The sequence below is a fragment of the Sphaerodactylus townsendi genome, linkage group LG17 (assembly GCF_021028975.2).
Source record: "Sphaerodactylus townsendi isolate TG3544 linkage group LG17, MPM_Stown_v2.3, whole genome shotgun sequence".
Lineage (NCBI taxonomy): Eukaryota > Metazoa > Chordata > Lepidosauria > Squamata > Sphaerodactylidae > Sphaerodactylus > Sphaerodactylus townsendi.
In genome coordinates this window covers 2862060-2886095 of record NC_059441.1, presented here as the reverse complement: position 1 = coordinate 2886095, position 24036 = coordinate 2862060, and the positions used below count along the sequence as shown (strand labels likewise).

The following is a 24036-nucleotide window of genomic DNA, read 5'->3' as shown; positions in this document are numbered from 1 at the left end:
ACCCCAACCATGGAAATACCCCCCAATACAAATCACCTCACTTATGGAAATGCCCCGCCCACCCCCAGCATAAACCACGCCCAGTTTAAACCACCTGATGGAAATACTTATTACCTCCCCAGGACAAACCACGTCAACCATGGAAATACCCCCTGCCCCAGGCAAACCACCCCACTCTTGGAAAATGTCCCCCAGTTAAAAAAAAACACCCTCTGGAGGAAAATCAGCATCTGGCGACCCGCCCTGCCCAGACCCGCGTGCGCGCAGAGGGCCGTTTCAGACGGACCCGCAACCCCGACGCGGGTCCGCTTGGGCGAGCGTGCGAACGCGGCCGGCCCCCTCCTCCATTTCACCCCTTCCTGCGGGTGGGGGGTGGGTGGGTGCTGGGTGCTTTCCCTCGCGTCCGCTGGACCCCCTTCCCCGCCCGCCCCCGCTGCTCCTCGCCGGCTCGCAGCCCTCCCGCGCCAGCCGGCGGGGCGGGACCGCAGCGCCCCCTCCCCAACCGAGGGGGGCGTGTCCGGTGGGCGGGGCGTCGGGGGCGGGGCGTCGTCTTTTGTTCTGCCTCCGGCGGGGCCCCCGCGAGGCCAGGCGAGGCGGAGGAGGCAGGAGGCGGCGGCGTCGAGATGCTCCTGCCGCTGCCCGCCCGGCCGGCCGACCCCGCTTGCCGGCGGCCCCCCACCGGCGCCCCCGCCCGGGGCTGAGCCGGCCCCCCCCCCCCGCCGCCCGGCCCGGATGGCTCCCCTCGGCCGCCGCTGCCCGCCGGGGCTCGCTTGCCTGCTGCTGCCGCTGCTCCTCCTCGCCGGTGAGCCCCACTGGGGGAGGGACCCCCACCGCCCCCCCCCCCACAGCGTTGCCCTTTGGTTGCCGGGGTGGGGAGGTAGACTGCTCCTGCACGCGGAGGATCCCCCCCGGGCCAGCCTCTTGCGTTGCCGGCTTGGGCTGGGGGGCGCAGGCGAGGGGGGCGGGGGGGAGAGATTCAAAGGGATTGAGCCCCCCCCCGTCCCCCATGGGGGGCTTCAAGCCCTTCTGCTCCACTGCTCAGCGCTTTGGGACGGATCCTGCCCCCCGACCGGTCCTGATGCCCCGGCTGGGGCTGGGAAGGGGGCGAGGGGCTGCTGACTCTGCAAACCTGGGAGCACCTTTCCTTTCTCCCCCAGGCTCGTGCTGCGAAAGATCTGGACGGGGATGCGGGGCGGGGGGGGGGGGGGGGAGGGGTCCCTTTGTGGTCTCGGGCATGATCCGACCCTGACCCATGGAAACCTGGTGGGGTCCACTCTTAGGACCCCCGAAACGCACTGGGCCCGGGCCAGGATGGCGGGTTGGCTTTGCTCTCTGCCCCCCTGCAGTGGGGAGAAGATCCTCTTGGAAAGGGGGGCAAGATCTGGGGGTCCGCCGCACTTGGCCTCGCTTTCTTTGTTAAAAGTCACAGCAGGGGAGCTGCAAATGCTCCAGGGTCCCACTCAGAGGATTTCTCCCGAGTAAGGAAGGCGGAAGAGCCAGTGCCGTGCTGAGGATATGGCTGTGGGATCGGGTGCAGTAGCCGGGCTACGAAGATGTAACAGTGCATCCATCTTACAGCCTGCTTCATGATTTGCCTGGGCAGCGCAGTAGGAGATTTTAATTTATGACTGCCTGAAAACAGGCGGCGGCCGAGGGGCGCGATGAATATGCATGCAGATGCCATGCGTGGAATTGGTGATGGTCACCAAACAGAGCCTCCGTGTTCAGGAATAGTCTATCTGAATAGCAGATGCTGGGATAAACTCCTGCTTGTGCACTTTCCTGAGGACCTCTGACCAGCCGCTGTTGGCAACGGAGGAACCGGAGTAGTGGCATTTTATAAGCTTCAGAGAATTGATTCTCTTGGATTAAGTTCTGCTCGCTTCGTCAGATGCGTGAAGCCTTTGGGGCATTTATATGAACAATGGGAAAATGGGCTGGAGGGGGAATGTGAACCTCACAAAGAGAAGCCCTGCGAAAAAAAGGACATTGAGTCCAAAAAGTCCTCAGAATGGACGAGGACCCCTCAACATAAAACCCAGTCTAGGGGGGTACTGGATGAAACAGGAGAAGGCACCCGATCAGAAAGTTACTGAGGCGTAGCTGAACTAATGCATGTAGATGAGGGGCTGAATATGCAAGATGCTAACACCTATCAACAGCGAGAGACGTAAACGCCTAGTGAAGACCTGGGGTGGGTGACGGATAACTTTGAATGCACTGATTCTCGTTCAGCGGTTTCGGTTGGATGTTTTGAAATGTTCCCTCCGGCTTCCGAATACTGCATTTTTTTATTGTCCAATTGCTCCCTGTTTATTCTTTTGTGTAAAGATTGCCCTGTTTGTCCAATCTGGAGATAGGGGATATCATTCATACCTAATATAGGACATTGGGGCATGAGTGAGAGATGCTCTAATTCAGTGGTGGCGAACCTATGGCACGGGTCGATTCGAAGATGTTTCAAGTGCTGCCCTAGTGTTTTCGGGATGGTGCCCAGCGTGCCAATTACCACTGGGACGACCTCAGCTGGTTTGTGCCATAGACCAGTGGTGGTGAACCTATGGCCCGGGTGCCAGAGGTGGCACTCAGAGCCCTCTCTGTGGGCACGCGCAAACAGAGTGCCCCCACATACACACATCTAGGCTGGCCTGGTCCGCTGGACTCGATTATTAGCATTAAACCTAAGACCTAGTTTTGGGGAAGCAGTGTAGGTAACCCTGTTAAGCACTGCTAAACCCCACTGATTGTCATGCAAAGAACTAAAGCACGATTCTTTACCTGGGAGTAAGCTCAGTTGCTGGCAATGGGGCTTGCTTCTGAGTAAACCCTCCTCAGGTCGTGATTCACCCGTCGGAAGAGTTGCTTCAAAGCAAAACTACCGACTACCACCAAGCTTACTCCTGAGTAACGTACGCCTCGGAGCCAACCATTTTTTCTAAGCTAAAACCTAAGTATTGAGGTTAAATTGCCGTGTTGGCCCTTTGCGATAAATAAGTGGGTTTTGGATTGCAGTTTGGGCACTCGGTCTCGAAAAGGTTCGCCATCACTGCTCTAATTGGTGTTGTTAGATTTAACTATAAGAGTTGCTAAAGTGTATAGGAGCGTAAAGTTGGTAACCAGATTTGTTTTTTCGGGTTTTTTTTAAACTTTTTTGTATCTTGAAGCTGACACTGTTCGAAAAGGGTCCGGTTGAAAAGGTTGGCTCGCGTCCTCTCGTTTTCTGTGTCGTTGATGTGTCAGCCGGGAAGGCAACTTTTAACTTCATGTGGCATTGTACAGTCTAGCAGCATTTATTTGGGATTGAATTCTGCTCGCTTCGTCAGATGTGTGACGCTGCTGGGGCATTGAGATGGAAAATGGTACTGGGCGAATCTCACAAAGAGAGGCCCTACAGAACATTGACCCCTTCTGGGCTGAAAACTGTTCCCACGTGCAGTTTCCACAATAGAGAGGGGGGGAAGGAGCACACGCACAGAGTTGTGTGATTGGAATGAGTCCACAGTGAGAAGCGAGGGGTTTTGGCCCCCGCAGCTGTTGCGATCTCAGAAGCCGCATCCAAGATCTTTGCGGCGGGTGCCACGACTGCCACGCTGAGATCTTCTCTTTTCCAGCGGGGGGTCTTTGACGGACGCTACGCCTTGAACCAGAGAGATTCCTGAACAGCCAGAGAAGCAGTCTGCCTGCGCGCATACCCAGACAAATCTAATTGGATGTAACAAAGGTTTGCGAAATCCCTAGGAAAGTGGAACGGATAGTTGTGTAGGAGATTAGCCCTCCCCCTCCCCATCATCCGAGAAAGTAATATGCTTGATTGAGGTTTTACGTTCCAACAGATGCACGGATGCAACCTGACCGACACCACCCACTGGGCCAGAGCAGGATTACAAAAACATGCGCCGGATTTTCTCCCTGGCGTTGTTGCGCACAAAACCTCCCCGATACACTGCGAGTCTTCCCCCGCTCTGGTTTGGTCCTATAACTGGCAGCGTGTCTCTTTGGCGAGGCCGAGTTAGATGACGTAAGGGGAGCCGTATGGTTTATTTGTGTCCATCTTTCGGGAGGAGGGGCTTTGGCTGATTTGTGGGCTCTCTGTTGACGAGGCGCCATGAGTGCGCATAGTGCTTTCGAGAATAAAGGACTTTTTTAAAAGGGGGGGTTCCCAAAGACTGTGCAAAGAGGGGAGGGCACGGTGGAGGGGGAAGCAGCGAGGGTGACCAGGGATGAATTGCCCCAAGAGACCTGTCCTGGTAATTGGAAATCAGATGCCCCTTAGGAAAAAGTAATTAGCGGGACTCGTGGTTTTGGCGGGAGAAAGTCCCACTGTTGCTTCTGGGCATGAAAGGTGACGGGATCGTTCATGTGCCCGGTGACAGAATACAATGGCAGTGTTCAGTGCTGGGATTTGATGTCAGGAGATAGGGCTACTTCTCAGTTGTTGTTGTGTTAAGTTGCATTCAAGTATTTAGGCTTGTAGTTAACATTTTGCTTTATTTAAAAACAAAAGACTTGAACATGTTACATTTTTATAAGGCTTTGGGAAGCTTGGTAACCTATCTCAAAACTATTTTGAGGAGAAATTGTGTTAATTCCAGCGGCTGTTGGAAGCTAATAGTTTATGTCAAAGTTTGAACATTCCGTTAAATGTGAAAACTTAAAAAATTAATTAGGGAGCAGCAGTGGCGTAGGAGGTTAAGAGCTCGTGTATCTAATCTGGAGGAACCGGGTTTGATTCTCCGCTCTGCCGCCTGAGCTGTGGAGGCTTATCTGGGGAATTCAAATTAGCCTGTGCACTCCGACACATGCCAGCTGGGTGACCTTGGGCTAGTCACAGCTTCTCAGAGCTCTCTCAGCCCCACCTACCTCACAGGGTGTTTGTTGTGAGGGGGGGGAAGGGGAAAGGAGTTTGTAAGCCCCTTTGAGTTTCCTACTGGAGAGAAGGGGATATAAATCCAACTCTTCTCCTTTTTTGTGAGGTTCCTCCCAACCCTCCACTCTTACAACTAGAGCACAGGTGTCAAACTCGCGGCCCTCCAGATGTTATGGACTACAGTTCCCATGCTGGCAGGGAGTGATGGGAACTGTAGTCCCTAACATCTGGAGGGCCACGAGTTTGACACCTATGAACTCCAAATCCAAACTACTACTACTACTACTACTACTACTACTACTACTACTACTACTACTACTTCTTCTTCTTCTTCTTCTTCTTCTTCTTCTTCTTCTTCTTCTTCTTCTTCTTCTTCTTCTTCTTCTTCTTCTTCTTCTTCTTCTTCTTCTTCTTCTTCTTCTTCTTCTTCTTGGCAGGTGGCAGCCATGAGGTCGAGGTAGATGATGGCATGCAATTGAGATGATTGAAATAATGCTGATTGCTCTCCATCCACCCCGCCACCCCAACTTTGACAATCTCTTGACAAGCTGAACCCTTCATAAATGCCAACTGTCCAGCTTGGGTTAGTTAGGAGAGTAATAGCCGAAGCAAGAGTGGATTCTTTGTTTTGTCGTTAGGTGGCCAGTAAACCTCCTGATTATTTGGAAAATTTTGCATGTTGGGACTCAACTGGGTTTGATTTTCCACCTCTTGCTTCGGCTATTACTCTCCTTAGGAGAACAGCAGTGGCATAGTGGCTAAGAGCAGTGGCTAAGAGCAGGTGTACTCTAATCTGGAGGAACCGGGTTTGTTTCCCCGCTCTGCCACTTTAGCTGTGGAGGCTTATCTGGGGAATTCAGATTAGCCGGTGCACTCCAACGCATGCCAGCTGGGTGACCTTGGGCTAGTCACAGCTTCTCGGAGCTCTCTCAGCCCCACCCACCTCACAGGGTGTTTGTTGTGAGGGGGGAAGGGCAAGGAGATTGTCAGCCCCTTTGAGTCTCCTGCAGGAGAGAAAGGGGGGATATAAATCCAAACTCTTCTTCTTCTTCTTCTCTTCCGCGAGAGCGGTGGACTCTACTCTGGTGAACTGGGTTTGATTCCCACCTCTTCCACTTGGAGCCCGCCCTCAGCCCTTCCTGCCTCGCAAGGTTGTGGGGAGAGGAAGGGAAAAGGGGTTATGGTTGACAAAAGCGGGGTATAAATCCAAACGTTCCTCTCTTCTTATTCTTACGCCTCCCATGATTTCCCATTGCATTAATATTTGTGTGAAATATTACTGTTTTGCAGATTTTTACTCCACCCCTTCCTTTGACTCCGGGTGTTATGATTTCCTTCCTCTGTTGTATCTTTACAACAGCCCTGTGATGAAGGTCAGGTTCTCAAGTGTGCCTGGCTCCAAGTCACGGAGATTGGAGCCAGGTCTCTCAGTTCCACAGCTAACCACTGCGCAATGCTGCCTTCTTTAATGAAAATGAATTAAATTGCGATTTGAGCACTCATACGTTCGTGGCTATCCCATGCACAGGTTGCAAGTGTGCAGTTGTGTGTGTATTCTTTATGTGGATGACAGCCCACGTGGTGAAGTTGTTGCTCGCCCCCCTCCTGATGTTATGGACTACAGTTCCCATCATCCCCTGCCAGCATCATGCTGACAGGGGATGATGGGAACTGTAGTCCATAACATCTGGAGGGCCGTGAGTTTGACACCTGTGGGTTAAGGTGTGGGACGAAGATCTGGGAACTTGCTGAGTGACCTCTGGCCAGTCACACATGCTCAGACTGCCCTTCCTCGCAGGGCTGTTGCGAGGCTCAAATAGAGGAGAGCAGAATGGCGTAACTTGGCCCATGTTGGAGAAAATGACAGGAAGTAAATGAAGTAAATAAAAAAAAAATACAAGTGTGTTGCCATTTTCCCGTACCACTCCATTCAGGCGTTTTCTTCATCCCATTTGATTCTTGCCTCAGGCACGGCCTTGAAATTCCACTGGTCCGGTTCCAGCTGGCTGTCTACTCTCTGAGCCAGGCTGGTGGAAGGGCCCTGACCCCTTCCACGCGTTTCTGTCAAAGTAGACAAGCGCAAGAGACCAATTCCACCTGAAAGACTAACAACATTTTGGGCAGGATGTGAGCTTTCGGGAGACACAGCCAGCACCAGATTTAGATGAAGAGAGGTCCTATTCCATTAGCAGTGGCATAGTGGTTAAGAGCAGGTGTACTCTAATCTGGAGGAACCGGGTTTGATTCCCCGCTCTGCCACCTGAGCTGTGGAAGCTTATCTGGGGAATTCAGATTAGCCTGTGCACTCCCACACACGCCAGCTGGGTGACCTTGGGCTAGTCACAGTTCTTCTGAGCTCTCTCAGCCCCACCTACCCCACAGGGTATTTGTTGTAAGGGGCGGAAGTGGAAAGGAGTTTGTAAGCCCCTTTGAGTTTCCTACTGGAGAGAAAGGGGGGATATAAATCCAACTCTTCTCCTTTTTTTGTGAGGTTCCTCCCAACCCTCCACTCTTACAACTAGAGCACAGGTGTCAAACTCGCGGCCCTCCAGATGTTATGGACTACAGTTCCCATGCTGGCAGGGGGTGATGGGAACTGTAGTCCATAACATCTGGAGGGCTGCGAGTTTGACACCTATGAACTAGAGGAAGACAAAACGAGGTCACAAAATTGGGTCCGCCTTCAGTGAAGTCCCGGAAGGACAAAATCCATCCAGGAATCAATGCTAGTGCCCAGTTATCGGCTTAAAACTGTTTCATTCTGAAATGGAGTGCAAGGGAAATGTCCGAGGAGTTGTTTAGAGACAGCAGTTCGTTACGACAGCATGTCTAAGAAAGGCCCACGAGACAGTATCAAAAATATTACACTCCTTGGCCGAAGGCTCCCCCATCCCTTATTTTGGCTCCAGCCTGCCAAACCGATCGGGGAATCTGGCACCGAACACAGTCAGTTTGCAGAGTAAAAATTTAGCGTCTGTATTTGCTTATTTATTTATCTGGTTTACTTTTGAGGCACGGCGGGCAAGATGCAGCCGGCGAAAGCAAACCTTAATCAACGCACGCTGCCCAATTCGAGTTGCATTTGTTGGCTATCTCTTGCCCCCTGTGCCTTAGAAGTAAATCAGACTGGATGGTTGCTTGCGAGTCTAAATTTGGGCCTGGCCTAGAGAATGTCATGCCCTTATATAAAGCAGTGGTGCGACCGCACTTGGAGTCCTGTGTTCAGTTCTGGTCGCCACATCTCAAAAAGGATATTGAAGGGATAGGAAAAGTGCAGAGAAGGGCAACGAGGATGATTGAGGGACTGGAGCACCTTCCTTATGAGGAGAGGCTGCAGCGTTTGGGACTCTTTAGTTTGGAGAGGAGACGTCTGAGGGGGGATAGGATTGAAGTCTATAAAATTATGCATGGGGTAGAAAATGTTGACAGAGAGAGGAATTTTTCTCTCTTTCTCTGGGCCAATACTAGGAACCAGGGGGCATTCCATTGAAAATGCTGGGGAAGAATTAGGACTAATAAAAAGAAACACTTCTTCACACAACGTGTGATTGGTGTTTGGAATATGCTACCACAGGAGGTGGTGATGGCCACTAACCTGGATAGCTTTAAAAGGGGCTTGGACAGATTTATGGAGGAGAAGTCGATCTATGGCTACCAATCTTGATCCTCCTTGATCTGAGATTGCAAATGCCTTAGCAGACCAGGTGCTCAGGAGCGGCAGCAGCAGAAGGCCATTGCTTTCCCATCCTGCAGGTGAGCTCCCAAAGGCGCCTGGTGGGCCACTGCGAGTAGCAGAATGCTGGATTAGATGGACTCTGGTCTGATCCAGCAGGCTAGTTCTTATGTTCTTAATGCACGCACCATCTACCAAGTGTTCTTTGTGCCAGACGCGTGGCGGTTCTTCCTCCCTTTTTAAACCCAAGGATTTCTCTTTGCTTTGGTTCATGGCTTGCTGTGGCCTGCGGATGTGAAGCACATCCAGCGGAAAAGAATGGGATACGAGACTTGAACTCTGCCTTCGACTCAGTTACAGCCCTGGAACGAAACAGTGTCATTTATATTTAACTAGAACTCCGCTTTTTTAAATTATTCAGGGATATAAGCTTTCATGCACTGCTTTGCCGGCGTGGTGTGAGTTTTGTTTCTGGGCGTGGAACAGGATCACTCTTGACTCTGAAGGGGTGTAATATCTCCCCCCCCCCGCATCTCCTCGCTCTTTACGAGCTGGGTATCGTTTCGTGGATAATCATAATAAAGAAAACCCTCCTCGACATAATATATGAAACCTGAGCTGGTGTTCGGCGTGGAAGCGCATTTGAAAAGCTGAGATTGGATCTGCTCTCATTTCCAATCAAAACAGCCGGCTCGCCGAAAGGAGAGAGGAGGAGGCCGTTCTGCCAGTGTGTGAACAGAGTTGGGGAGGGGGGGATGTTGAAGAATGTGGATGGGAAGGTGTAAACGGAGGGTCCAGCCATTTCCCCCTTCTCTCTTCCTGCTTATTTACGTAGCAGCATTCCTTCCGTATCCATTTTCCTTCTCTCGTGGAAGGCAAGGTGGACGTATGTAGAATTGTGTGCATGTTCGTCTGTGTGGTTTCCTGGTGAGTGTTGCCTGAGACCTGATTAGTGTTCAAAGACGACTACATATCACATTGCTTTAGAACACCCTCTGCGACTTTCATTGTCTAGTTTTCCTTGCAAAGAATCCTAGTAAATCGAAGGCTTTCACGGCTGGATTCAACTGGTTCTGGTGGGTTTTCCAGGCTGCGTGGCCGTGGTCTGGTGGATCTTGTTCCTAACGTTTCGCCTGCATCTGTGGCTGGCATCTTCGGAGGTGTATCACAGAGGGAAGTCTGTTAAACCATCTTCAGAGGTGGATCGAAAATTGGGATAATTTTAAAAGTGAACTTACCCAATGAATCAGAGATGTATCACGACAGTCTGATCTGGCAAGATATTCAGATTTTCCTCTATAGTATACACAGAAATATATCACTGGCCTTGCTCCTTATTTAACTTATCTGGATAACAAAGATCTAAGGAGAGCTTTTACTCTTGCAAGAAGTGCACATTTACCTTCTGCTGTCTTAGAAGGGAAATATCAAAAGATACCTTACGCTGCAAGGTTATGTTCTTGCTCTCTGAATTCTGTAGAAACTATAGAGCATGTGTTATTAAAGTGTCCCCTTTATGTGGAGGCAAGGAAAAAATGCCTGTCACATCTACTACACAAGATGACATATTGTTCTGATAAAGTTTGTTGTGAAAAACTATTACAAGACAAGAAGGAGAATATTACTAAATGGGTAGCAAAATTCTGTCTATTCATTATGAAAAAGAAAAAATGATCTGAATATGGCATCCCCCTTAGATACTTTTGTTTTGTCTTGTATTTTGATGCTGCTTGGTGTGTTTACAATGTATAATGATATATAGATGGATAGTGCTGGAATAAGGGAGAGAGATCTGCATTCTTGTTTTGTTGTAGATATTTTTACTAAGTTGGAGATTTGTAATATATTTGGTCATTGACTGTAAATAAAGTCTTCTTCTTCATCTTCAGAGGTGTATCACAGAGGGAAGTCTGTTACACACTGTTACACAGTGTGTAACAGACTTCCGTCTGTGATACACCTCTGAAGATGCCAGCCACAGATGCAGGCGAAACATTAGGAACAAGATCCACCAGACCACGGCCACACAGCCCGGAAAACCCACCACAACCAATCCTAGTAAGCACCAGAGGTTTCTATACCTAGTTTCCTCTCAAAAAACTACAACGCTCAGCCAATGTATTGTATTTATTTCATTCATACCCTTCCGTTCTCCCCAGGGGGAGCCACAGTGGCTTCTATCCTCCTCCTCTCCTCCTTTTTATCCTCATGACAACCCTGCGAAGTAGGCTGGACCTAGAGTGTGGGACTGCTTCAAGGTCACCTAGCAAGCTCCCACGGCAAAGTGGGGTTTTGGAGCTGAGTTCTCTTCCTGATCCCAGTCCAATTAGAACTTAACTTAAGTAAACAGATGCTAGAGGAAGCTAATAGAACCTGTTCCCTGATCTCTCTGGGAATACCTGTGGATAGATTAATTGTAGCCCAGTACCTTTATCTCCTGGTTGAGGCCCGGTGGCGTAGAGCAATCACCTTAGCTAGGTGTAATGCCCTGCCTTCTTCCTTTAGCCTTGGACGCCACCTTGGAATTCCACATAAAGAAAGGAAATGCCCGTGTGGCATGGGTTCTGTGGAAACAGTCTCTCATATGCTGTTGGATTGCCCTTTTTATGACATAGGTAGGAAGAAGCACATAATCCCCTTCCTGCATGGAAGCGAAGGCATTACAGATAAACAGAAGGTGATATATCTTTTAAACAGCCACAACTACGAGCTGTTGGAAGCGGTGGCTAAATTTTTAAATGGTGTTATTTTAACTCGTCAGCAGTTGTAAAGTTGTGAAGGCTGTTATTATCTTGCTAAGTTAATCTTAAACTATTTATGTGCCATTAAAGGTATTCGAAATCGATTTAACTTATGTAAGGGAAAAACATGATCTCATGACACAATGGAAATTTTATTTGGAATTACAGAAGACAACGGGAGGCAGCTGCCCAGCTTTTGTTTTTAGGAGCAGCCCTGTATTTACAGTAATGTGGAGTTTGTACCTCAGGCCCCTTCCGCACATGCAAAAGAATGCGTTTTCAAACTTTCACATCATGCGTTTTCACATCATGCGTTTCAAAATAATGCGTTTTCAAACTTTCACAACGGTTTGCAAGTGGACTTTGCCATTCCGCACAGCTTCAAAGAGCACTGAAAGCAGTTTGAAAGTGCATTATTCTGCTCACAAAAAAAGGAGAAGAGTTGGATTTATATTCCCCCCTTTCTCTCCAGTAGGAAACTCAAAGGGGCTTACAAACTCCTTTCCCCTTCCCCCCCTCACAACAAGCACCCTGTGGGGTAGGTGGAGCTGAGAGAGCTCCGAAGAACTGTGACTAGCGCAAGGTCACCCATCTGGCGTGTGTTGGAGTGCACAGGCTAATCTGAATTCCCCAGATAAGCCTCCACAGCTCAGGCGGCAGAGCCTTCGTTCCTTGAAATAAGCTGAGAAAACCAGACGCCGAGCCATGTTTTGACAAGCGACTCTCCTCCGGCACGCAAACAACACGTTGGAGACTTCGTTGTGTAGATGAGAGGGCCAAACCGTTGGTGGACGCCATGGGAACCGGCAGCTCTATGATAATAAAAAAAAAACCCGGTCCCCTTGATCTCTCCGCGCCACACAAAGGAGTTGGTTTGGGGCAAGAGGGAATGGGAAGGCCCGGTGGGGGTGGGATAATAGAGCAGCTGGGAGAGAGCAAGAAAGAAAGGACTGAGAAAGTCCGAGGACAAAGGCTGAGCATGGAAAGTTGGGCCAGGAAAGAAAGGGAGAGGAAAGTCAGCTACTTGCTATGCGACAACGTGCCAAAATGTCCATCGCCCAAAGAGACCCCCGCCCCTCTCCCTTTGTGGGGGCACACCCTCTCGCAAAAAAGAAACCCACTTCCAACAACTTGCTTGGAAGTTAGAACTCATCACAGCCGATATTTCCTAAAGCTTTTCACGCCTCCTTTCTACCGGATTCAGGCTTCCTGAAGCAATTGCAAACGTGAAAAGAAACTTTTTTTAAAAAAATTAAGAGTTTTGAAAGATTATCCATAAACGGGACTTGCTGCCCAACAAACACAGTTAGGATTGCGTGACAGAAATGCTATTTGTGCTGTCGCGAACCCGTAGCAGAGTCCATTCCTCCATGGACCAAGGAGCTGAAACGTTGGATACGCAGCTCCAAAACAGCCCGACGCATGGCGAGCGGACTCAAGTCCGCCGGAACAAACTTGGCTTGAGAGTGCTTAACTTTTTGTTGGATCGTTGCCAGATTCATCCCAGAGTCTGTGAAAACAGTCGGGAATCATGTCCTGCAGTTACTATGGGGATGCAACCTGTAGTATCAGACCAGAGGCTGACCCCAGAAACTATTTGTCCCATGATGTAATTCCAGAGGTGGAATGGCACAGAGGAGGCATCATTGTGTCTCATTGGTTCCAGAATTATGTGTGAATCTTTACCCTAGATGTACTCCAGGTAAACTACAGTATGGCGTAGTGGTTAGAGTGTCAGACTAGGTTCTGGCAGACTCAAGTTCATATTCCCACACTGCCATGGAAGATAAAAGAGGAAGAGAGGCAAGCAATATTTATAGGTCACTTTGGGTCGCCATCACAGAGGATGATTGAGTATAAATAAAACCATTTAATAATAATAGTAGTAATAATAATGGGAGTCTGAAAAGGGAAACTGAATCCCTGATTTTACCCACTCAAGAGCAAGCCATTAGAACAAATTCGATCAAGGCCAGAATCGAAAAATCCTCGGATGACGCAAAATGCAGACTGTGCAAAGAAGCTGATGAAACTGTTGGTCATGTCCTCAGTTACTGCAAACAGATTGCCCCGGCTGAGTACAAACAGAGGCACAACTCAGTGGCCAAGATGATCCACTGGAATTTATGCAAGAATTACAACTTAAGAACAGCTAAGAACTGGCGGGAACGTTGTCCAGAGAAAGTAACGGAAAATGAGAAGGTCAAGATCCTGTGGTCTTTCGAAACCAAACGGACAAAGTGTTGAAACACAATACACCAGTCATCACTGTGATCGAGGACAAGAAAGTGACCGTCATCGACATAGCAGTATTTATTTATTTATTTATTTATTTATTTATTTATTTATTAGTTCCACTTTTATACCGCCCTCCCCCAAAGGGCTCAGTACCGGGTGACAGCAGTACCCGGTGACCCGGTGACAGCAGGATCATTGAAAAAGAACATGAGAAGGTCACTAGATACCACGATTTGAAAATTGAGCTTCAGCGTCTATGGCTGTGATGGTGAACCTTTTCGAGACCGAGTGTCCAAACTGCAACCCAAAACCCACTTATTTATTGCAGTGCCAACACGGCAATTTAACCTGAATACTGAGGTTTTAGTTTAGAAAAAATGGTTGGCTCCGAGGTGTGAGTTACTCAGGAGTAAGCTTGGTGGTAGTCGGTGGCTTTGCTTTGAAGCAACCGTGCAACTCTTCCAATGGGTGAATCACGACCCTAGGAGTGTTTGCTCAGAAGAAAGCCCCATTGCCAGCAACTGAGCTTACTCCCAGGTAAAGGATCACGCTTTAGTTCTTGGCATGAAAATCAGTGGGGTTTAGCAGTGCTTAACAGCGCATAACCTACGCTGCTTCCCCAAAACTAGGTCTTAGGTTTAATGCTAATAATCGATCCCAGCGGCCCAGGCCAGCCTAGATGTGTGTGTGTGCGGGGCACTCTGCTTCCGGCATTACGCCCACAGAGAGGGCTCTGAGTGCCATAGGTTCGCCACCACTGGTCTATGGCACAAACCAGCTGAGGTCATCCCAGTGGTAATTGGCACGCTGAGAACCATCCCAAAAACAGTAGGACAGCACTTGAAACATCTTCGAATCGACAAAATTAACATCTGTCAGATTCAGAAGGCAGTCCTACTGATTGGATCCAAGCATTTAATATCTTCAATCACCGATAAGACATTACAACTTCCTAGGCCTCTGGGTGAGGCTCAAATTGTAATGAAAGGCCAACAACCAGCTAAAGATTTGGCAGCTGTGAAATCTACCATAATAATAATAATAGTTGTGGACCAGGGGAAAAAGGACTCGCTCACTCAGTAGAGTTGTGCTTACCTTGGCATGCTATTTGGGCCTGTCTTGAGGCAGACACAAACCAAAACCGGATACACAAATGCTCTTGGCGAGAGAAAATAGTGTGTGTGAAGTGCTACAACGTGTGAGTCAATTGCAGAACAATCATATAAACAGCCACGTAGAAAACAAAGCACATTCAACAGAATACCACAATAAACAAAACCAAGAGGCAATTGACAAGCAATATTTTGACACGAGGCAAGGAAAAAGGTTTTCTCACCCATGTCCAAAACCAGTGAAAGTCCAGAATAAACCTTCAGGTAAATAGAACTGAAGATGGGGTCCCAGCGTTGTTTATGCCTGTTTTGCTTTTTAGCTCATTAGGAATACTTCGGCCTTCCAGATGTTAGTGGATCTTCATAGTCTCATCACCCCCTGCCAGCATCATGCTGGCAGGGGATGATGGGAACTGTAGTCCATAACATCTGAGGGCCGCCTGAAGTTTTGACACACCTATGTTTCCATTATAGTGGCGTAACCTTTGGCATCTCCTGATGTTATGGGACATACTATCAGTCTCTGCTTTTCAGCATGGCCAATTGGCCATGCTGGAAGGGGCTGATGGGGATTGTAGTCCATAACATCTGAAGTGCCAAAGGTTCGCCACCATGGTTCTAGCTGGTTCACTCCATTATAAGATGATGCTGCCACCGTACAGGATATCTTTAGATAGAATCAACTTAATTGCCTTCCTGGCTATTAAATTGGCTCGGCAGCGACAATATGTAATATCAAAGTGCTAAATCTGCCTTTTAATTTGGAGGAAAAGGAAAGGGAATCTGCCTTTTAATTTGGCATTTCTCCCCCTTTTTAGTATTTCTGTTTTCCCAGCTTTTCCTGCTTTTATATTACGGCGGTAATCCAGTCCAGGGAAGTTCTCTTAAGCTATAAACAAACCCAACAGTCCAAATAATTAAAAGTGCGTGCATAAATTCAAAATTACTTCGGCTTCTCTGACCGGCCTGTTTTTTACTGGATCTGTTTTCAGTTTTACAGAGTTTTTAAAAACTAATAAATTATGTAGCCGAACTCATGAAAAAAAAAAGGCCGTTTGTGTCTGGCTGATCCCGAAGAAGACAGAAAGTTTTCGGTTTTGCAGGAGAATAAAAATAATTGTTTTCATGTGTTCGACAAGCCCGTAAAAGCGAGGGCAGAGGAAGTCAACAATGCCGGTAATTGCTCTGGCTGAGTCTGTTCTGTTAGGACCGGGCTGCATTTTCTCACTGCGGGTTTGCTTCAAGAGGGCCCACCAAGAAACCATCTCCACACAGTGGAGAGTGCGCATTTAACAGTGCTCCATCAGTTGCATTGGTTCTAGGCATGGACGTAGGTAAGGGGGGGGGGGTTTCTTGGGTTTGACCCCCCCATTCATGTCCGAAGCTCCGCCCCTCCGTTTGTGGGTTTTTAAAACATTTTAGTGCTTTTTTGGGTTTTGGCCTGCAGGGGGCGCATTGTTTGGGCTAGCAGCACCAAACTTTCAGGGATTGTTCGGGGGGCTCTCCTGATGATATTACCCGGGTTTGGTGAAGTTTGGTTCAGGGGGTCCAAAGTTATGGACTCCCAAAGGGGGTGCCCCCATCCTCCATTGTTTCCAATGGGAGCTAATAGAAGATGGGGGCTACACCTTTGAGGGTCCATAACTTTGGACATTCTGAGCCAAACTTCACCAAACCTGGGATGCACTATCAGGAGAGTCTCTTATTGATACCACCCAGGTTTTGTGAAGTTTGGTCCAGGAGGTCCAAAGCTATGGACTCCCAAAGGGAGTTCCCCATCCTCCATTGTTTCCAATGGGAGCTAGTAGAAGATGGGGGCTACTAACCCTTTGAGGTGGTCTGCATATAACTTTGGATATTTCTGAGTTGGGGTCTTCACCAAAACCTGATGACCTATCAGGAGAGTTCTTATTACACCAATTCAGTAGGTTTTGTGAAGTTTGTCCAGGAGGTTCAGCTTTTTCATGGACTCCCAAAGGAGTGCCTCCCATCCTCCACACAGAGCCAAATGGAGTAGAAGATGAAGGCTACATCTTTGAGGGTCCATAACTTTGGACATCCTGAACCAAACTTCACCAAACCTGGGATGCGCTATCAGAAGAGTCTCTTATTGATACCACCCAGGTTTTGTGAAGTTTGGTCCAGGGAGTCCCCCAAAGAGGATTACTGGCGATCCCTGGCCGGGAAAAGGTCTGGCTGCCCTCAACCCAAAGCCCCCGGCCTGGTGGGATTCTGTCCAGTGAGACCAGAGCCCCATAGGATTTTTCTCCTTGTTTTCAGTACAGGGGCATGGATAATCTACGTAGTTTTAGGTAGTTCCACTCTTCTCTGGATATTATCTTAGGGTGCCAGAGTCTATTGTTTTGTTGGTTTTATTGGCCTTATTAGAAATGTTGTCGTAAGCCGCTTTGAGCCTGTTGCAACAGGAGAGAGGGGGCTAGAAATCCAAGGAAGAGGTGAATTGAATCAGTAATAATGCTACAGCGCCAAGAACTCTGCAGGGTTAGAGCCAAGCTCGGTTTTCCGCGAACAGAAAGCAAAGCAGTTTCCCCCAATCCTTTCTTCCTGCGACTTAGCCCCGAATTTGATTCTCTGCCCATTCCTGAGGGCTCCCTTCCCCAGGAGGAGCAATTTAGAGAGATCAGCGGCCTGCTGTTGGAGTAGAGCACAGGTGTCAAACTTGCGGCCCTCCAGATGCTATGGACTAAAGCAGGGGATGGTGGGAACTGTAGTCCATAACATCTGGAGGGCCGCGAGTTTGACACCTATGGAGTAGAAGAAGAAGGAGAAGGAGGAGGAGAAGGAGAAGGAGTAGAAGAGGAGTAGGAGGAGTTTGGATTTATATCCCCCCTTTCTCTCCTGCAGGAGACTCAAAGGGGCTGACAATCTCCTTGCCCTTCCCCCCTCACAACAAACACCCTGTGAGGTAGGTGGGGCTGAGAGAGCTCCGAGAAGCTGTGGCTAGCCCAAGGTCATCCAGCTGGCGTGTGTGGGAGTGCACAGGCTAATCTGAATTCCCCAGAGAAGCCTCCACAGCTCAGGCGGCAGAGCTGGGAATCAAACCCGGTTCCTCCAGATTAGATACGCATGCTCTTAACCTCCTACGCTCCAATTGGCCATGCTGGCAGGGGCTGATGGGAATTGTAGTCCGTGAACATCTGGAGTGCCATAGGTTTGCCACCACGGGAGTAGAGCATGTACTTGGTGCGCGGAAGATCCTTGGCATCTCCAGTTGAAAGGACCAGACAGCATTTCATTTATGTATTGAGACTTTAGATTTATATCCTGCTCTTCCTCCACTACAGCAGCACTTGGGACAGGTAACAACAAATCAAATACATCCAAAGGGGAAGGTGCGAATCTGCTGAGGTGAGCGGTGTGCAACCACCAGGGAGGGGCAAATCTGTTGGCACGGGGGCCACCACGGCCCACTCTGGCGGCGGGACATGGCGCCGGACACAATGCCAGCAAGTGATATTTTTTTAATTAAAATTAAAATAAGCTTTTATTTGGCATAACAATAATCATAACACAATAAAAAACCTGAGATAAAAGGTACACAAATACAAAGGTTTAAGATAGAATATAAATTATTGATTGTGCATCACCTCCAGTAAAAATCGTGCTACCCATTCACAAGTTTCATTGTCAGAATTGTCCAGAAGGAAAGGGAGTCTACCTGATTCTCCCATTTCACTAAGTATCCTAGGAAGAATATTGGAATATTCTGATATTAGCAAATTTAGGGCAGCAAAGCAGTTGATGTGCCAATGTTTCAATTTGTTGTTCACCACAACAGCATACCCTTTTGCTCATTTCCAAGTTGTTAAATCTACCATGCAATAAAGCGGAGGGGAAAACATTGAAGCTGAAACAGCAAGTGTGAGGGCTCTTCTCTGCATTGGATTAGTCAAAAAAATACAAATAGAGAGCCATCCTGTTTTGATAATAGGGGTATTGGAAAGATGGGTAAGGGTGAACAAGTTTTCATAGCAGCCCTAAATAAATTAATCCATTCGCTTTCCAACCATTTTTGTTTTAACAAGTTGTAGGATTCTGAACTAGATGGCGGGAAAAGCGAGTCGAGAGATATACCGAGTGATTCAATCTTTCTTTCGATCAGAGAGAACCATGGGTTAGCCTGAGTATCAGACAAAAGTAGGTGAGTCAGCGAGTGCTCATCATGACCAAGTGATATTATTTACCCCCCACTCCATGAAAAGCTCCATGCCCATTTCTGGACCTTAAGCTTCTATTTCAAGCAGCGGGATATTTTCCTCCAGGCCTGTTGGCATCCTCCGGGGGCATGCCGCCCGCTGAGTCTGTCTCTCTCTGGTCTTTGCTAAACAACACTGCAAGCAAGCGAATCCTCAGAGGGAGTGAGGAGTGGCATGCAAGGGAGTGGGAGGGGGCTGGCATTTGGACATGGCCCACCCACCCTAATGGAGGGAGGGGAGGGGTGGCATGCAAGGGAAGGGGAGGGGTGGCATGCAAGGGAGGGAGAAGGAGGGGGAGGGAACCCAGCATCTGGACATGGCCCACCCACCCTAACGGAGGGAGGGGAGAGGTGGCATTCAAGGGAAGGGGAGGGAGGGAGGGGTGGCATGAGAGGGAGGGGGAGGGGAGATCCCCAGTGGAGACCCGAGGCAGCTTAAATAATTCTCCTGACCTCCATTTTGTCCTCACAACAACATCCCTGTGTGGTAGGCTTGTCTGCATGTGTGACTGATCCAGGGTCACCCAGAGATCTTCCATACCAGAACGGCGGATTCAAATCTGGAGTCCCCAGACTACGTCCGCTCGACCACACTAGCTCTCATTAGCTACCTTATAGGACCGTGGTGGCGAACCTTTGGCACTCCAGATGTTATGGACCATGCTGGCAATTGGCCATGCTGGCAGGGGCTGATGGGAATTGTAGTCCATAACATCTGGAGTGCCAAAGGTTCGCCACCACTGTTATAGGAAATCAAATAATAATAAAATGTAATAAAAGGTATTAATTGGCCAATTGGCCATGCTGGCAGGGGCTTATGGGAATTGTAGTCCATAACATCTGGAGTGCCAAAGGTTCGCCACCAGTGTTATAGGAAATCAAATATTAATAAAATATAATAAAAGGTATTAATTGGCCACTAATATGCTGGCAGGGCTTATGGAATTCAGAACCATAACATCTGGAGTGCCAAAAGGTTCGGCCACCAGTGTTATATAGGAAATCAAATATTAATAAAATATAATAAAAGGTACATTGGCCAATTGGCCATGCTGGCAGGGGCTGATGGGAATTGTAGTCCATAACATCTGGAGTGCCAAAGGTTCGCCACCACTGTTATAGGAAATCAAATAATAATAAAATGTAATAAAAGGTATTAATTGGCCAATTGGCCATGCTGGCAGGGGCTGATGGGAATTGTAGTCCATAACATCTGGAGTGCCAAAGGTTCGCCACCAGTGTTATAGGAAATCAAATAATAATAAAATATAATAAAAGGTATTAATTGGCCAATTGGCCATGCTGGCAGGGGCTGGTGGGAATTGTAGTCCATAACATCTGGAGTGCCAAAGGTTCGCCACCACTGTTATAGGAAATCAAATAATAATAAAATATAATAAAAGGTATTAAAAAAACTGCTTGGTAAAACAAATTATTTAAAACAGCCAGTTGGGATTTGCATGTAGGGAAAGAGGCCGGAAAGTTATCTTTCCAACCAAAGGACGGTCTCAAGGCCTGGAAGACTCGGGCACTCCTGAATTCTCCCCGTCGTTTTATGTGGCGACTTAAATTGGATTATGAGGAGTTGTGTTTGGTGAAACCTGATCTCGGGCAGATGGACGGGGCAAACAAAAAAAGGCTGGGTTACCCAGCCGGTGTCAAAGGTGAGGCTGCCGAACTTCTCCGGAGGCGGAGAATGAAGCAGGCCTTTGTCCGCTGTCTTTATTAACCCATTAAGCATCTTAAAATATCAGGTTCCAACCCATCACGCCAGGATCCTTTTCCATTTAAAGGACGACCCGTGTTTAAAACAGGGAGGTTGCTGGGACTCTTAAACATTGGAGGGGGACAGATGTTTCGGAACAGAGCTGTATTCATTCCAGGCATCGTTTCAATTTATTTTATTTTATTTAGTTCCTTTATGTCAGTGGTGGCGAACCTATGGCACGGGTGCCAGAGGTGGCACTCAGAGCCCTCTCTGTGGGCACGCGCAAACAGAGTGCCCCCCCCCCCACATCTAGGCTGGCCTGGGCCGCTGGGCTCGATTATTAGCATTAAACCTAAGACCTAGTTTTGGGGAAGCAGTGTAGGTAACTCTGTTAAGCGCTGTTCAACCCCACTGATTTTCATGCAAAGAACTAAAGCGTGACCCTTTACCTGGGAGTAAGCTCGGTTGCTGGCAATGGGCCTTGCTTCTGAGTAAACCCTCCTAGGGTCGTGATTCACCGATTGGAAGAGTTGCACGGTTGCTTCAAAGCAAAGTCACCGACTACCACCAAGCTTACTCCTGAGTAACGCATGCCTTGGAGCCAACCATTTTTTCTAAATGAAAACCTCAGTATTTAGGTTAAATTGCTGTGTTGGCCCTTTGCGATAAATACGTGGGTTTTGGGTTGCAGTTTTGGCACTCGGTCTCGAAAAGGTTCACCATCACTTCTTTATGTCCTGCATTTCCACCCAATGGAGACCTGACCTAGACCAATCACGCTGGACTTGTGGTGCTTTCCCAAAACATGTTTCTGGCAGATTTTTAAAGATATACCTGTTTTTTCCCAGTTGAGACCCAAACAGGCCTACAAGTCATTCACCCATTCTGACCCAGTCACCCAGCGAGCTTCCACAGCAGAGTGTGGAATTCGAATCCGGGTCTCTCAGAGCCTAGCCTGCTCTCTGTCATTACACCATTCAGTTTACCATCCTGGAACTCTTTAGTAGAATTTTGGGCTAGCACGCGAAGATAAAATTATATCCCAGGTCTGTTCCAGCTTCAAGTGATCTATGCCTCAGTTTCCTGAAAGAGTTCAGGCTGTTCTTTGAGGACCGGAACTGAAATTAGGAAATTTTAACACTAAGATTTTCATGGCATAAGGATGATCGTTTGTCCAGTTGAAAAAGATTTGGTGAACGGAACATTAAACTGTTACCATGTTTTGGTCAAGTATTTTTTTAAAGAATTCGGTCCATCAGAAGAACAAGGAGGATGCTTTCAACCTAAGTAGGTTTGATTTGATACTTATGACAATTGCAAATATATATATATATATATATATATTAGTTAACCGTTGCTGTAAAATAAATAAATCTGTTTTAAAGAACTGTAACAAATTACACGACCCGAATTCCACCCCGACTTCATTTTCAGATATCTGTCTTGAGGTTGACTCAGCCTTCCATCCTCCCCAGGTAGGGGCGGGGCGAGGGAAAACTACACTTGGGGCGTGCGCCCCGCGCCCCTGCCACAGCACCACCCACTCTGCCCCGCCCCAGAACACCCCCTCCACAGCCTGACCACGTCTCCACTGCTGCTCCACCCTGGGTGTCATGCCTCCCTGTCCCGTTGGCGCTACGCCACTGTTCCCAGGAGCTAAGTGTACACAGCTGGGGAAACGCGCTGGCAAACCACCCTGTACCCTTTTAAACAGATTATTGAAACTTTTAACAGAGCCCCCATGGGGCAGCAGTCAGTGTAGAATCTGGAAGACTCGTGCTCAGATCTCTGCTCTACCGTGGGAGTTTGCTGGGTGCTCTTGGCTCAATTACTGTTTGTCTAACCTACCTCATAGGGTTGTTGTGAGGAGAAAATGGAGGAGAGGGAAATGATGTAAGGTCCCCGAGTCCGAAGGGAAGGGCAGTGTAGAAATGGAACAGAAGTCGAACAAAGTGAAGTTGGCGTTTAGATGGAATAAGTAAATCTCAAATACGAATGATTCGCTGAAGAGCTACTCTGTTTTGCTGTTATCCTGGAAGGCCAGGGTCGTCCTAAACTTAATGCACTGAATATATTCGATCCAGGGACCGCCTCTTCCCATATTGCCCCGGTAGGCCCCTCTGCTCCTCGGAGGAGGACCTACTCGTGATCCCTGGCCCAAAAATGATCAGGCTGGCCTCGACGAGGGGCAGGGCCTTTTCAGCCCTGGCCCCTGCCTGGTGGAACAGGCTCCCTCGGGAGATCAGGGCCCTGCAGGACTTACAGAGTTTCCGCAGGGCCTGCAAGACGGACCTGTTCCGCCAGGCGTTTGGCCAGCCTGGTTAAAAATACATCTACCGCGTCATCTGGCCTCCCATGGGCACAAGGGGGGGGGAGGGGGGTAGCCAGACGCCATCCACATTTTAATGGGTTCTGTTTTGTGTAATTGGTATTTAAATTATGTTTTAATGTATGTTTTAACCTGTTGTGAACAGCCCTGAGCCCTCAGGGGGGGAGGGCGGTATATAAAACTAATAATAAATAAATAAATATTAACCTTTTGTAATACGTGCATGGTGACCGATACGGGAGGATTGATTGCCTACCCTCGAAATGACCCGAGCCTTTTCTCTCTTCCCTAGACCTGAGCCATTCCTCGGAGCTGGCGTTTACTGTCGAGCCCAGCGACCACATTTCCGTTCAGGAACAGCCGCTGGTCCTGCCCTGCCAGGTGGAAGGGATCCAGCCAATCAGCATCACGTGGCGGAAGAACGGGGCCATGATGGGGAACAGCGAGGACGCCTTCACCCTTGCCAATGGCTCGCTCTACTTTCCCCTCTTCCAGAAACTCAGGGGCGATGGGTCTTCCGACGAAGGGGAGTACGAATGCACGGCGCGGAACCGCTTTGGGCTGGTGGTGAGCCGCAAGGCTCGGATTCAGGCGGCCAGTAAGTCTCGTTCGTGTTCCTTGCAAATCTCTTCGTTTGACTTTGGTGCCGAAAAAGCTTGATGCTAGCATTAATAGATGCGTAGTAGCTACCGTGTTTCCCCGAAAATAAGACAGCGTCTTACATTAATTTTTGCTCCCAAAGATGCGCTGTGTCTTATTTTCAGGGGATGTCTTATTTTTCTGTGTTCTGTTCGACGGGCATGCTTCCAAACAAAAACTTTGCTACGTCTTACTTTCGGGGGATGTCTTATATTCGGGGAAGCAGGGTAGGTTTAGTAGACCGGGAGTCTCCGATCTTTATAAACCTGCGGGCTCTTTTGGAATTCTGACTCGGGCTGAGTGGACGCAACTAGAAAATGGCTGCCAGAGGAAGGGACGCCATGAGAAAATGGCTGCTGCGAGAGGCGGAGCCGACCACCAAGTGCCGGGGCGTGAGGCGACGCATAACTGTAATAGCCAGTCTTCAACATTTTAGGCAGAAACTGTTGAACAGGGTGCCTTTTAAATTGAGCATATTGTTTAAAAATATTGTGTATACACGGAGGCTCCTTG

At 48.5% G+C, this 24036-nt stretch overlaps 1 protein-coding gene across 1 annotated transcript; it reads left to right on the top strand.

Moving 5' to 3' along the window:
• Positions 1-9: 9 nt before the first annotated feature.
• Positions 10-23608, top strand: LOC125424664 (protein transport protein SEC31-like). The gene is made up of 2 exons (XM_048482078.1): positions 10-802; positions 23177-23608. The coding sequence occupies exons 1-2, from the start codon at positions 10-12 to the stop codon at positions 23542-23544; spliced, it is 1161 nt and encodes a 386-aa protein (XP_048338035.1). The 3' UTR covers positions 23545-23608.
• The last annotated feature ends 428 nt before the right edge of the window (positions 23609-24036 follow it).